This window comes from Lepisma saccharinum, chromosome 29 (genome assembly GCF_977018435.1).
Source record: "Lepisma saccharinum chromosome 29, izLepSacc3.1, whole genome shotgun sequence".
Classification (NCBI taxonomy): Eukaryota; Metazoa; Arthropoda; class Insecta; order Zygentoma; family Lepismatidae; genus Lepisma; species Lepisma saccharinum.
The window spans coordinates 39822489-39838052 of record NC_139257.1 but is presented as its reverse complement, the minus strand read 5'-3'; the positions used below and the strand labels follow the sequence as shown (position 1 = coordinate 39838052).

Here is a 15564-nt window from a genome sequence, read left to right as displayed (position 1 = left end):
ACTTTATTTGACAAAATAAGAGCTTCAAGAATTAAAAGAAAACTCAAAACAAGCTGTTCACATCTGCACCAGCACACCTAAAAATTCACCAATTAAAATCACATAGGATGTAACAGAAATACAGTAAAACCTGTCTATCACGGAACATGATGGTTCCGAGCAAAATTTTCCGTCTTAAGAGCTTTCCTTCTTATGCAGGGTTGACTTTAAATACAGTATAGAGCGCTGCAGGAAATAATGGAAAGACAGATTTACATTTCGCATTACCTATAATGTAGAGTACTAATGCATGTACGTACATGAATAAAAATGCGATACAGTCGCAATAAGCATAGCAGAGATTACAATTATGTAACTACACAACATGTTGGTACGCTTTTTCCAGTATTGTAAGATCGTACAGTACGTAGTTATGTATCTTTTCGAACCTGGGACCCCTGGCGTGGTAGCGCGATGTGCATAGAGGGGAAGAGAAAGATTGAAAGATGGAAGATGAGAGGTGAAGAAAGATTGAGATGAAAGAAAGAAACAAAGAGAGATAACAAGAAAAATAGAAAGATGAAAGAACAGAGTAGAAATAGACAAAGAAAGGTGGAGAAAGAGGGTAAGAGCTGAAAGAAAGAAACGGAATCGTAACAGCTATGAGTATTGTAGCGCATTATTTCATATCGCCAATGTTACCGATAAGCGAGTGGCAACAGAGGCGTGTTCCACTTACAGTATTGCATTGTTTTCTTGCGAGCGAAACAAATAAAGGAAGAAATTTCCGTCTTACTGAGAATAAAAACATCTCGTTTGGTCTTTAAATGTTGTTCCGTTTCCGCGTTAAGGAGGTCATTATCAGGTATAAAATCTGTCCGTTCTGGGGACCTTTTTCTTTTCCATATTTACAGGTTTCCTTCTTATAGAGGTTCCGGGATATGCGATTTTACTGTATTATTGAAAATGGTAGTGAACAATCTGCACGGTAATACCCATGGATCCCGCTGTACACATGATCTGCATTGTTCATAAATTCCACAGCACAGTATCACACACTGCCTGCTCCCTTCCATTTGTATACTTCTGATTTTCTTGCCGGCCCCACATTCTCGCGAAAAATCATCCAACCCTCGTATTATTTTTTCGCGGTTCCTTTCCCCGTTAACCGTTCCTTCTAGTGTCTTTTTTAGCAGGTAGTTCCTTGCGTATTACGTATCAAAGTGGTAATTTTGATCATAGCTAATAACACTCCTTTTTAAAAAGAAATTTTCACTGTTGTAGTGAATTTACATTAGTTCACATGAAATAATATTTTCACTGTGATTTCATTCTATACTTAAACAAATAGTGCATATGTATTTTGACTGAAACATTTGAACACGATTTTTATGTAGTACAGTAAAACCTCGTTAATTCGGACTAATGGGGGGATAAGTTGACCGGTTTAACGGAAGTACGGATTAACTGAAAGAACTTAACCTTTACTCTGCCGAGGGGGTCGTCAGAAAGTAATCCCGGTTTCGCCGAGGCCTTTGGCGCAAATTTTAAATTCTTACACTTATTTGACAAAAAATGTTATAACTCGTAGACTATTTGACCAATCTACTTCGAGTAACTTTTGTTTTGCAGCTAAAACATCAGGGCATGTAACCCTGCAGAAATCAAAACGCCAAAGCCAATAAGAGGGGTTGGATGGGCCGCGGCCCCCAACTTTCAATGAAAAAAATCATAAAGATTTTCACATATTCTATAATGTAATGCACCCAGGAACATGAAATGACTTTCATTCGGTTGGGAAAGGACCATTATTTGAAAATAAGGCTAAAGTTTGCCTCCCCTTTCCAAAATAGCGGGGGAAGAGAGGGCAAACTCCACATTTCTATGATTTTTTTCATTGAAAGTTGGGGGCCGCGGGCCACCCAACCCCTCTTATTGGCTTTGGCGTTTTGATTTCTGCAGGGTTACATGCCCTGATGTTTTATCTGCAAAACAAAAGTTACCCGAAGTAGATTGGTCAAATAGTCTACGAGTTATATAATTTTTTGTCAAATAAGTGTACGAATTTAAAATTAGCGCCAGCTTCCGTACGTAACGTTGGAGTCGGGGAGAGGGATGGGGTGCATCCACATTACATGCCAAAGCTTCGTTTAACCCACTGTAAGTGTTTCCGACCTAAAAGAAAAGTAATAAGATAATAAAAAAACAGGAATTTTGTAATCAGCTGCATGGTCGTTATATCGACCAAATTCCGAGTAGCACCTTATATACGATGGTCGATATATCGACCAAAATACGAGTAAATGTTAACAGAACAGTAGAAAGTGCATTAAAACTCCGTTTATAGCAACAAAACACGTTTGTTATTGTGTATTTAAAGGGCATAGGCCTAAATACACTATACAGTACAGTGCGAAGTCTGCGGGAAACAGAATTTCATCAGTGGTTGACTGCCTTTTCCTTGGGAAGTTCTCTTGTTGACTTGTAGCCACAGTTAAAACCTTGCATTCTGCTTTTTCTTTCCTTATTAAGCGACGTCCGGCTTAGCGGGGTTCGGATTAACGAGATTTTACTGTACTTTGTTTTAAAATGTCAGCCATTTTGGATATTTTAAGCAAGCCAAAACAATGCATTAAGTCAGAGAAAATCGGATTATGCAACAGCATCCCATAAGCTCACAATAAACCTGGCACAGAGATAAGTATTTTTATTCGGCGCGGGACCACTCGGGAGTAGTCCCCTCCTCCCCCCCCCCAGAGTAAAAACTAAATTTGAGTTGTTGTTTTAGGGGGTGAGGAGCAAATATGTTCAAAATATGTTTCAATTTTTATACCGACATTTAATTCCCATAGGGCCGTGGCCCCCCTTGCCCCCTCCCCCTTACGGACGTTCATGACTATCCTTTTTAATATACGAGTAGTTTGCAAGGTTCAAGGCCTGCAACATGTCTATAATTAATCAAGGATCAGTTGGGCAGGTCTGAATAAGTCTGATGTTAAGAACAGTTCCGATTAAGTGAGACACCGAAGTCTCCGACAATAATCTCGGATGCAGTCAGTATCTCACCTCGTGTCGATTTTGCAAAAGTCCTGGACCATCGTAATCCTAGTAAGGGGCAAAGCAGGAAAGAAACTGCGAATTGCGTGGGCAGCAACATTACTTCACTAGATAAGACGCGAACACGTCATCTGGCATTCCAGCATGTGTTTGTTGCAAAACCTCTCGGATTGACAGTGGCCCAAGAATTGGAATGCCTTTTATGGCTGTCCGTTGGCTACGGACATGGTTATTGCACAGAGCGCCAGCGAGATGATATGCGTTTATAATTTATACTGCAGCCACACACACACACTTGCATCGTACCCTTTTCCTGTCTGGCCTTGGAAGACGGCAGAATCTGTAGCCGTGACGCGTGAACGATATAGTATGCTTATTGACTCTTCTTCTCAATGCAAGGAACGTTGATTTGGCGTTTTAAGTCCACTTTATGCACAGTAGGGCTAATCGGGACTGGACCTACAGTTTAAAGTGGGATCCGAACCACTACGTGCCTCCACCGGGTATCGAACCCGGGACCTATTGATTACTAGGCGACAACGCAATCACTGCGCCATCGGGGAGGGAATGAGGGAATGATTCAGGGTTGTTAATAGGTCCAGGAGCCCATACATTCTAATGGGTTCTATTGTGTTCCGTAACAGACAGAGGCGCAACCACGAATTTTTGTCTGGGGGGGGGGGCAAGTACCAGGATAAACATAAAACTTACCAATAATAATAATAATAATAATAATCATACTAGTAATGTTATTATAACATTATTATTATTATTGATTTGCTTTATTTTACTTCGCTTCTTGTGCCACTTTCGGCTAATGAAGATGGGGATGAGTGATGGCATGATGAAAATGATGAATGGATACTCGCAGACATCCATGCCCAGGCTGGGATTCGAACCCACGACCAACATTATTATTACTATTAGTAGTGGTAGTATCAAATACGTTATTATCCTCGTAAATTACGCAAAAAGGGGGTAGAAGTTGACGCTAAAGCATGTTCGAACAAACTATTTGAATTATTTTTTTAACAAGTTCAATTTCACATTAATAACGGAAAACAAGTACATAATACTTTTTCTTTCTCCAAAAACTATTTTTGAAAGACAGAAAATGCTTGATAAATGTATTTCAAATATAATTACTTTTTACATTAACATAACTTTCATGCACGATATATGCATAGACCAATGTATAACCTTATACATTGGTCTATGATATATGTTTCACGTATATGCAATGTGGAGTGAAGTGGACACTAAATTGTATGCGTATTCAAAGTTCCTTTAATAATACAGCATATATTATTTAAATACATTACACAACCAATTCATCCATCTCACAATAAACCAACAGCAAAAATTACGTAAATTGTCTCTGAAATGTGCACGCTCCCTTTCCCAAAAACAATTGTTCATGCATTTAAAACAAAATCAATTAAGACAAGTGATATTTCTCTGTCTGGTGATTTACAATGCATTACAGCGAACGAGCGAAGCTAGGAAGAAAATGTTTTGATCCATTTTTTTTTTTTTTTTTGCAGGCTGAATCAATATAAATTTAATAGGGTGAAAATAATTTCACGGAACTCCATGGCATTATATCATTTACAGCTTTTGTGCCTCCCCGATGGTGTAGTGGTATCGTCGTTGCCTTGTGATCAAGGGGTTCCGGGTTCGATACCTAGTGGACACACATTGTGGTTCTGAACCCACTTTAAGCTATAGGCCCAGTCTCAATTAGCCTATCTGTGCATAAAGTAGACTTTAGGAAACACAAATCAATCAATATATTGTACAACTTTTTTCATTTAGATCATTCGGCGCCCAGGGCCGTCTCCCGCCGTCCCCTAGCTACGGTTCTAAACTTGATAAGACTAAGAAAAGCAGGCGTTGCGAGCGAAGCGAGCAAGAACATTTTGCGAAAAGTATTTTTATTTGCATCAAATTTGAAGTTCTGGGCGGTAATTTGCCCCCTGCAGGTACACTTCGCTGTCAAAGTTTGCCCCCCCTAGAACTCATTTCCGACCAAGGTGGGGGTTTGCCCCTTGTGGATGCGCCACTGGGACCGAATCATTTTTCTCGCACAATTTAAATTCGGTCCAAGTTGCGCATCGTTTCATTTCAATACGCAGCTTGGGCCGTATTGAAATTCATCATGGAATAAAGGTTCCTGGACCGTATTTAAATTGATCCGGAAAAAAAGGTTCTTGGACCTAATTGAAATGCTTTACAGACAATAAAATTTCCGTAAATCTCTGTAAACGCTAAAATAGCGGCAAGGTGCTGATTGAAAATGACTGCCAGATCCAAACAAGCCTGAAGAGAAAATTTTCAATGTCTGTTTTGAACGCTTGAAAGATGTAGAAATATGTTTTTAAAATATTAATATTTTTAAAAATGGTGAAGCGACAAATTAATCCATAATTGGTCCAAATGGCATGGAAAAAATGACCCAGCAACGAGAAGACACTGAATGGGGGGGGGGGTCCTACACGTGACAGTGAGGATCAGCGATTAGATAAAATTGGCGAATGGACGTCCCAAATGAACGTCTACACTTAAGCCGGGATTCGAATATAGAAACTTCGGTGACGAGGTCGTGCAACATGTCGCCTGTTACTTTTAAGACGAATCAACAGGAGAGGTGGAAGGGGTGACGTGACCCCTTTCCGAAGACATGAGATGTCTACCTCCCTTCCACTCATAGGCGTGCGCAGACCCTCTGATTAGGGGGAGGGGGGCCTTGATAAAAGTTCAGTCGGGAAAGAAGGACCTCACTTTATCTCTGTTTTTAGTTTCATTGCATTCATGTATGTGTGTGCGTATATGTATACTGGGTGAGTCTGTTAAAAGAGGCCCCGTGGAAAATGTGCTCCTTGCATGTAGGCAACACTGGTACACTGAAGAGAAGAGCGGGGTAGAGAACAGTCCAGGATACCGGTGCCAAGCAGTTTAGACAACTTGACATAAACGTAAATGAATGAAACATCTCTTCTGTATATACAGTATAGTGTGACAACAACCTACCTAGAGGAGGTGCTGGAGTGCCTCCCCCATGGCGCAGTGGTAGCGTCATTGGCTTGTAATCAAGGGGTCCCGGGTTCGATACCCGGTGGAGGCACAAGTAGTTCGGATCCCACTTTAAACTGTAGGTACAGTCCCGATTAGCCTTACTGTGCATAAAGTGGACTTAAAACAGCAACTCAAACCAAACCAAGGAGGTGCTGGAAATGTCCTCCATTGACCTCGAGGCACGTGTGCAGACGATACCACATGTTCTGAAGAGCACGGCCGAGGATATCCTGCGGGATGGCCTGGATAGCTGTGATAATGTTGTTCTGGAGTTCTTCGAGTGTGTGAGGGTTGTTGTTATGCACCTGTCCCTTTAGAGCTCCCCACAAGAAGACATCACAGGGTGATAAATCTGGAGAACGAGGTGGCCAAGGTTGGTTCGTGCCACGGCTGATGACGCGATCAGGCGGGAACACTGACTCTATGCGCGTGATCATTGCACATGGTGTATGCGCCGTGGCTCCATCCTGCTGAAAGTAAGCGTTCCTTCGCTCATCCTCAGTCAGTTGTTCGACAAACACGTTGAACATGTTACTGATGTAACGAGCCGAGTTCACAGTCTCATGGAAGAACACGGGGATGATGCGGCGTGACGACACGGCTCACCAGACACAGAGTTTCTGGGTGTGCAGTGGAACCTCTGTAACGAGTGCACTCACGGTCCCCGAAATGACGTGTCAATCATACCCCGGCACGGGGCCAAACGTCGTTATGTGTACGGGAAACCGGTCGTGACTCTCGGTCCAGGTTTTCAAGTTCGGTACTGAGACGGTCGTTTATTGTCATACTATTGCGAGGCGGAGATTAATACCTTGAAATGTTACACTGTTTTGTTTACCTTTGATATGTAGATTCGAACAATCATAAAACACTAATAGCATAATATCTGGTACCTGAAAAAAAACGTCAAATAAGAACACTGACGAACGGTAAAAAGTGAATATATATTGTAACAACAAAAAAAATATTGCAATCAACAACTGTTTACAAAGCCTCCTCAAATTCTCACAACATTCACTCTTCTCTCTTTCACACACATGAGGTATTTTTACATGTGAAGTATGGATACAAATCATGGATCTCATTAACACATCATTTCTCTTTAGTTTTAAACCTTAATGTGAATTTAGGGCATTTGTCTGCCAGCTCCTGTGCTCTTTTAAATTAACTTAAGTGCCAGCCCTCGGAAAGCGGTTAACTAAGACAACTGGGTCGGCGTGGTTAAATCTTTCGTTCGAATGAACGTATGCATCCAGTCGTAAGCACGACATTTAACAAGTTTCTCGGACGGGGGTAATACACATAAGCCTCTCTCGTCCAATGAGAACTACACAATTACCTAGTGATGCAAAAACTTAATTGGCTCCAGCTGCCGGAATACACAAATCAATCGTCGGCGCGAGCAAAAATTACCTTAATAACCACTATGCAACAAATAATACTACTTCATGCGCACGACCTTGCAATAAAAATTACGCTTTCCACAATTAAAACGGACTCATCAGTCAACTATTGACAAGTTAAATGGCGCGACGGGGCGGTCGGTTACACAAAAAATGGAGCACACTTTGACAATTTACACTAAATATTAAAGAAATGAAATGGAGCTTCTAATCCTGAATGCAGACAATTAAATTAGAACATCTGAACATGAAATAACCCTTTTTTACAACAATACCAAAAATTATCAGCCACGGAAATTAGGTTCGGGGTTTCCTGAGTAACTTTGCAAATAAGTGAGACTTCGGCATTAACAGTACGGTGTTGATAGTAACAATGCACGTTTACATGGACATTGACCCTCTGAAGTATACTCTACCAGACTCTGCTACGTTGCGTGGTCATTCATCTCTCCTGGACGCGGGACTTGCACACGGTTCCTTTGTGGCGAAATTGTTCTCCGAGGTCGATCGCGACGAAGAATAATTGCGACGATATGGTGTACTTGCACCTCCTCAGTACTTCGGGCGTTCCTCTTGTCACTAGCGTCGGGTGTACGTGGTCACGCGCCGGTCAGGAATCTCTCCAGTGTCGGGCATCAATTGCACGTCGATCTGCAATCATCTCTCTCTGGTAACGAGCTTCGGTTGGAACGTCGATCTGGAAGCGTCCTTCGGGCTTTGGGCAGTGTTTGGTTTTGGCGTCGTCTGACTGGCTTCGGCGTCGTTGCAGGCGTCAGGGGAGTCGACGGACTCCCTTCTCTATCTTCTTTAGCCCTCCATTATTATGTAGTCCACGCTTGGCAAAAACAAATCACCGCGTAATCTTCACCAAAATAAGGCGCACACTGGTAACTCTCTATCTGCAATTCGCTCACGGTACGTAAGGAAACAAAGTTCGCGGACACAAAACAATAATCACGCGAGAGTGTAGCGCGGAGCTGCTCTCTCTATGAAATCCGGGTCAAAAACTGTGTCTGGAATGGTAGCACCGCATATTTATAAGAGCTTCAAATTCGTCCGTTGAAAACCACGCTAAGGTGGCTTCGCTTCGGTTTCGGAAGGGATGCGAATGACCTGCGTCTATTGTCTTGAAACGCGGTCTCCGAGGCGTTTTCGATCCTTGCAGGCTTGGGCTCCAGCTGATTTTCCTGGTCATCCGTGAACATGAGTCGACCGCCCGCTGCGACTTGAAGCCCAGTCTCGACGAAAATAATCTTTCCGTATCTCCGTGTTGGTGCAAATATGTCATGTCCTAAGCCGAAATGACAGTTCGGCTGTCACTCAAGAAAAACCCCATCTCCCAACTCCCGACGGCTGGCTAGGATACAAGTTTATTCACAAAATACAATCAAACCTCACACTTTCATGTTTGTGCATAAAATGAATCAATAAACAAAAAATAATTTATATCGAACTGCGTTTCACATGTCACTAGATACCGTGACACCTCCATGAAGACGTGTGGATTGTCACCAGTGTCGCGTGTGCTGGGAGTTGATGTAGCCTGACAGATGGAACCGTGCTTCATCGGAAATGAACGAGTAACCATCCTGCAGCACCTCCGGAGCAATATTGGACAGAAACCACTCACAAAACTGCACGCGAGCTGCCTTGTCCACATCCCGCACCTGATGCATCACGGTAACTTTGAATGCGTGCAAGTTCAAGTCCTGCTTCAGGATCCGCATAGCGGTTGACTGGGACACCTGCAACTGTTCTGCCAGACGGCGAGATGATTGTCGTGGACTGCGTATCATTAGCTGCGCTGCGTCGCCCACCTTTGCCTCAGTGCGGACAGTCTTTGAACGCACTTTTTGGCTTATTCAGCACGGATCCTGTTTCCCGCCATTTTGCAATCAGTTTTTGCATTACTGATTTGGTTGGGGCCTTCGCTGGAACTCCATTCACCGCGAACTCCGTCGTAAACATATCTGCACACTGTTTCCAAGAACCGAGGCGTGCATACGTCTCGACAACAAAGATACGCTGCTGCACCGTTAACACCATGCTGACCCACCGAACCACACTCACAACTTTCCTCGCCGCGCAACTGCACTCAACTGACCTGCACGCTGCCTGCCTCAAGGTCGCTACTGGACACTTTCTTTTCAATCTGCTTGGCATCGATATCCTGGACTGTTCTCTACCCCGCTTTTCTCTTCGGTGTACCAGGGTTGCCTACATGCAAGGAGCACATTTTCCACGGGGCCTCTTTCAACAGACTCATCCAGTACATAGTGCAGCAATATAGGGCGCAGTATAACGAATAAATAATTGACTCTAAAATGTCCCGCGCTCCTTTTCCTCTAAACAATTGTGTTCATGCATCTAACACAAAACTGACTAGAAGCAAGAGTCTGAAGTAAACTTCCCTCGGGGAAAGAAAAAAAAATTGCACTGCATCACAGAAAACAATACAATTGCAGCGAATGTGGCGCCATGTTATTCTCTTTTACAATTTTTTTCATGTAGATCGTTCGGCGCCCAGGGCCAACTCCTGCCGCCCCCTGCCTACGGCTATGAACTTGACAAGACTGTAAGAAAAGGATAAATTGCGAGCATGAAAATTTTACGAAATGGATTTTTATTTGTATAACATTTGATATCGGGGGGGGGGCAATTGCCCCTCTGTACCCCCTGCAGGTGCTCTTGGCCGTCTGGAAGAAATTGTGCAAGAGAGACGTGAAAACTAATACTATCTTGAGTATCCTTTTGTCCTGCTACTCTTAGATTCTACTAGTTTTGCTTTCCTTTACTTCAGTGTTTACCCCCGCTAGAATTGATTTCCGTCTAAGTTTGGGGAGGGGCAATGCCCATTGCCCCCTTGTGGTTGCGCCACTGCACCCTCTTCCCCCGAAGTTGCTTTGAACTTTAATCGGCTTAAAAATACTTAATTTTCTTTAAGAGTATAATATTGTTTAATAAAGATTTGTCTACACTAAATTTCTAAGGTGAAAGTATAATAATGTAGGAACATGTACGAATGTGAACCTAAAAAGTATATATTTCTCACGTAATTATAATTTCATTTCAGTCACAGTAATTTACATTGATGCGATAGTTTCTAATTGAAGTGGGTTTTTTTGAGGTGGCAACACTGGTGTAATATGCCCCATGGAAAAATACCTTGTTTGTCCCTCCTTGGAAAAAATCTGTGGACGTCCATGGTTAGGGGGGGCACAGTCAGTATAATGTTTTGTGGGCTCGTATTGTGTCGTCCATATATGCAAGAGGGGGTGAAGGGGCGCTTGCCCAACCCTTAATTTTCTTCAGCACCTCATATATATATATATATAACTCTTCAGACAAACAGCTTAGAATAACAAAGAAATAGTTTCTGGCAACTAAACATTGTGTTTAAACAGGCGATAAACAAATTATATGATTATTCATTAGTACTAAATGCTCTTTAGTAATCATGCATATTTGCTTACCAAAAAGCCTAACCAAACGGGTTTGGTTAATTCACCCGATAGCACTTGTAACCTTCATGGTGTCATCATATAATTTTACTTTGGAGTGAACAGGCTTTATTTTATTAGAGGGACGATAAGACAGACTTATGAAAATCATATCGTAATACTGATAGTGTTGTCCACGGGACGAGACGGGACAGGCTTTTAAAAATTCGAGACGAGACGAGATTGATCATGTGTCCCGAGACAAACGAATATTTTCGAGACGAGACAGCATTTCCACGAGACTAGACAGGCCAAAGTCTCGTCTCGTGGGCAGCACTAAATACTGAGCGTAGGTACTGAAGAAATAGTGTACTTCTCCGTACATGTTGTGATCCACACCAAGCAAGAAAAATTATTCAAGTCACTATCAATTTCACTGGCATATTTCATACAAGCCTACTAAAAGTTGGTAGTTGATATAATGGCTAAAGCACACATGCACGTTTCATTTTTTCTTTATGTTCAACATCGCACACCCTAAATTTCATTCCGCGCCCCTAGATGATTGATCCTGGCGCCGCCGCTGCACATGTTTGTGACCGTCCTTCCATCCATATCGTCATTATTCCTCATCATCTTCGCGATTAGCCAAAAATGGCAGAAAGGCGACGTAAAAATAAAGTAATTCAATCATTCAAAGCATCAACTGGCCTTATAATCAGTGATGTGCGTCTACGCGTAAACAACGATAGTCTACATTCTACACGTAGACTATTTTATGCACGTACATTACGTAATGTATGTAAACAACATGGCGAAAGTTAATAACTTAGCAAAGGACGCCGTGGTATTAAAAAAATTATACTGCGTATCAGTTGCTGATGTGTAAAGAGAACTTTTCATACTATTTCTTACAAATTAGAACAATTTCTCACCTAGGAAGAAACCTAATATAGGAAATATTCTAGTGTTTTCTGGGGAAAAGACCACTCTTGCCTCACTACTGCCATCTGTTGTTGTTTTTTGCATACTATTTATCTTCTTCCATAGTTGGTAATAGAAGAGAAGTTAAATTTTGTTGTAAATAGGGTTCTATTAATTTCTTTAGGAACCAATATAGTTGAAAATGTAACTTTCCTTTCATGAAAGCCTTGAAAAGTAATTTTAATGCACTTTAGATTGTCTACGTAGTCTATGTAAACTACAACCCAATGTAATCTACGCGTAGATTACGTGTAGACAACGCATGTAGACGTAAACTTATAGTCTACGGCACATCACTGCTTATAATCGACTGAAAAACCTGCCTCGTATCTGCATTCGATTCATAGATGCAAGGAACATTCTGCGCTGGCACAGGGTAGCAGGAACACAACTTTAACCTCCACAAAACTGTCAGCTTCTATTTCCTACCCCAACAAAGAGTTATCATTATCCACATGTATCTTCACATGAGCCTCCCACTACAGATAACGCACGCTTTCCGTCGTCACCTGTCCTTGCAGGCGATAAGTTGCTTTGTCGTGCATCACGAAACTAGGCTGAGCGGAGAATCCGAAGCTCATGCCTGGCAACACTGCAGCGCAGTTTTGTCAACGGAACGGGCCAGTTTGAGTAAGCAACAGATCGCGGCACTCACATACGAACCACGTAGCGAGAGGGAACATTGGAAAAGAGTGAGCGCGGTGCAATAGTTCCATCACCAAGTTTTCGGGGCCCACTTGCACACTCAACGGCGGGCCCCGCCCCGTGTTAGTGCATAAATAGTGCAATGGCTTAGTGTGTGGTAGTGTTTTCCCGTTGAAATCTTTGTGCGCGAAAATCCGTCTACTGCGGTTGTGCGGTTTAAATTCGAACCAAAGAAAAGTCTCTTGGTCAACTGTAACAAACGAACCAACTCGTACATAAAATGCAGGATAGCTTAAGGAATTGCTGTTTAGCCATTTTAGCATGGACTGTCGTCGTGGTTAGATTGTCAGCTGCTCAAGGTAAGTTTATCGTATCTAGTGTAACGTGTTTATGAATTAATACAAACCGTTATCTATATCCTTCATAACATCGACCCCTTTTCACAAGCTGGTGGGTATTGTTTATTTTACAGTATTTCCACACCGTGCATTCATAACCGTGGGCCTACGCGTTGTGGTACCTATGTCTGTAATGAAGGTGCAGGTTCGATTCTCGGTGAAGGCACATCCTGGTTCAGATCGTTAAACTAATGGTTCAATTCTGTGTGTGCATGAAAGTCGATTCTCAACAATCTGTAAGGGCTCCCCGATGGAGTTATGGATCGTCCTTCTGTAATCAATGTGTCCCGGATTCGATACCCGTTGGCAACATTGCTTCGGATCCCACTTGAAACTATAGGTCGAGTACCGATTAGCCTTTCTGTCCATAAAGTACACCTAAAAACAAAACAATACGTAATCTTCAGTGAACTCTGCCCAGGAGAGCCCACAGGGGGATTCATCTGCGGAAGGAGAATTTTTTTTTTGGGGGGGGGGCAATTTTTTTTTTTGGTTAGCTACCAATTCTATATATATCTTAACACAAATAAGGGGGGATAGTTTCATTTGATTGACGATTGTGGGTGATTGCGGCAATTGGGTTGAAATGAAACACCACTTCTTATGCCTTTAGAATCGGTTTGAAGGGGTGGGGCGTGCTGTTCGCATTAATACGAGGTTTGTCAAGCAGACAAACTATAAGAAGAAGGTTGATTCAGTACACTAACAATGGCAATGAGCCTGAGCAGTTTTGCACGTTTTGTGTTACCAAACTTGAATGTGAGCCGTGCTTTTTTTTTAATTTTTTAGTCTTATTAATTTCAACTGCAAGGAAAGGAATCGAATTTCATGCGCCTTTCAATTGTTGGCATCTCTGCCAGTGGTAAACTGTCTGGTGCCCCCCCCCCCCCAATCGTGCATGAGATTGTTCCGATTCGGCTCGAAACTTCCGACATGTGGACTCAGTTTTAGTGTTTGATGATTTCAAGCACGATTTGTTTCTCTTGTGTGTGTTCCTGTGGTACGACTGACTGGATAATTGTAAGATACTGTCAGCTTTCGTTGTCTAAAACTTTCGTCTTTTGAAAATTGAATTTAAAAAAAAAAAAATGAAAAATTATCGACAAACAAAAATTAATTACTGCATGTTTATCCAAACTATGTTTGTGTGTGCGGGGGGGTGTTATGATGAACAAATCTTTTGGGGGGGGGGGGATGGGCACCCCTGACTCAGCCATAGTTTAATGCCACGTTTTTTTTCTTCAGAAAATGAAAATCGTTACTTCCCCCCCCCCCCCCCGCGCCTAAAAGGAAATGCAAATTTAACCTCTTGTTTAGAGTCGAATTACTTTCGGAACATCTCCAACGGATTACGCGAGTCTGTCTAGCGACCCTAGTGGGCGTGCAGAACCTGAGCAGGGGGCTTAGCGATAGGTTCTGCGTTGAGATGACGTCAGTGGCTCGCTTCGTTTATTGGTTGCTTCGAGAGTTGTGACTCGTTCCGAAGCTTCAAATGCATAACAGCCAAATATGTTATGGAAATAATCTCCCTCTACCACCTATGTTTTAAAAAAGATACCTTGTCATGTATTATTGTTAACACATATACTGCATCGTAAAGACACTTGCACATCTTGTTCTTCCTTAAAAGGGGGAGGGATGGCGGCTTCCTTAGAAACTGAGTCAGTGGCGCATTGGGGAGGGTAAAAATCGTGTTCTATTGCTCATATGATGATAATGCAATTATTTTCTTGTTCCAAATATGCCTGCGATCATTTTCATGTGTATTTTGACAATGTCCTTGTACTTTGTTGTCCAGGGGCGGAGGGGGCTTTATTTCTGAGATTTTGAAATTTTCCGGTTCCTCCCCCCCCCCGGCATCCATATATATATACACTCAGTGTGCATAAATTTTATATAGTCCGATTCCATGGTTCATTCCGCGTATAACTGTACTTGATTCGTCCATCTAGGGCAATTAGCTTCGGACCTACAGTCGTCTCAAGGTAACTGCGCATTTTGCCGAATGGCTCAGTGGCGTACAGACATATCGTTTTGGTGGTACAAGTCGTGTTGTATTGTTCATATCATAATAGTGCAATTATTTTCTTGGTGCAGACATGCCAGCGATCATTTCCATGTGTATTTTTGACAATGTCCTGTATTTTGTTGTCTAGGGGCGGAGGGCATTTTTTCTGAGATTTTCGGGTTCCTCCGCATCCATATATACACTCAATGTACATATATTGTATGTAGTCCGAATCTATGGTTCATTCCGCGTATAACGGAACTCGTTCGTCTGTGTAGGGCAATCAGCCTCCGATCTACAGTCATCTAAATGAAACTGCATTTTGCTTAAAATTGTCCCCGTCCCGGAGGGCTTACATGGCAAAATGTACTTTGTATCCAAAAGGTTAACGCGGTGTGAGGGTAGAGTACGAAAAATGAAAACGGCGGGGGGGGGGGGGGGTTCACTCCTATTGGCCTGTTGTAGTGTAATCCCTTGTCTGAACGTTTTTAAGTGCAACTGGACCTACAGTTTCAAGTGCAATCTAAACCAACTGGGCTCAAACCCGGAACCCTTTGATTACAAAGCGACAGTGT

At 42.4% G+C, this 15564-nt stretch overlaps 1 protein-coding gene across 19 annotated transcripts in view; it reads left to right on the top strand.

Annotated features, from left to right (window-relative positions):
- Positions 1-15564, top strand: part of trol (terribly reduced optic lobes) — a 1072318-nt gene that overhangs the window by 583799 nt on the left and 472955 nt on the right. Inside the window, exon 1 of one of the 19 annotated variants that reach the window (XM_083114899.1) lies at positions 12590-12942. The exons of the other annotated variants lie outside the window; for them this stretch is intronic. Coding sequence (XP_082971025.1) covers positions 12864-12942 — 79 coding nt within the window. The 5' untranslated portion in view covers positions 12590-12863. Of the gene's footprint in view, positions 1-12589; positions 12943-15564 lie in introns of those variants that run through there. 19 annotated transcript variants of the gene reach the window in all.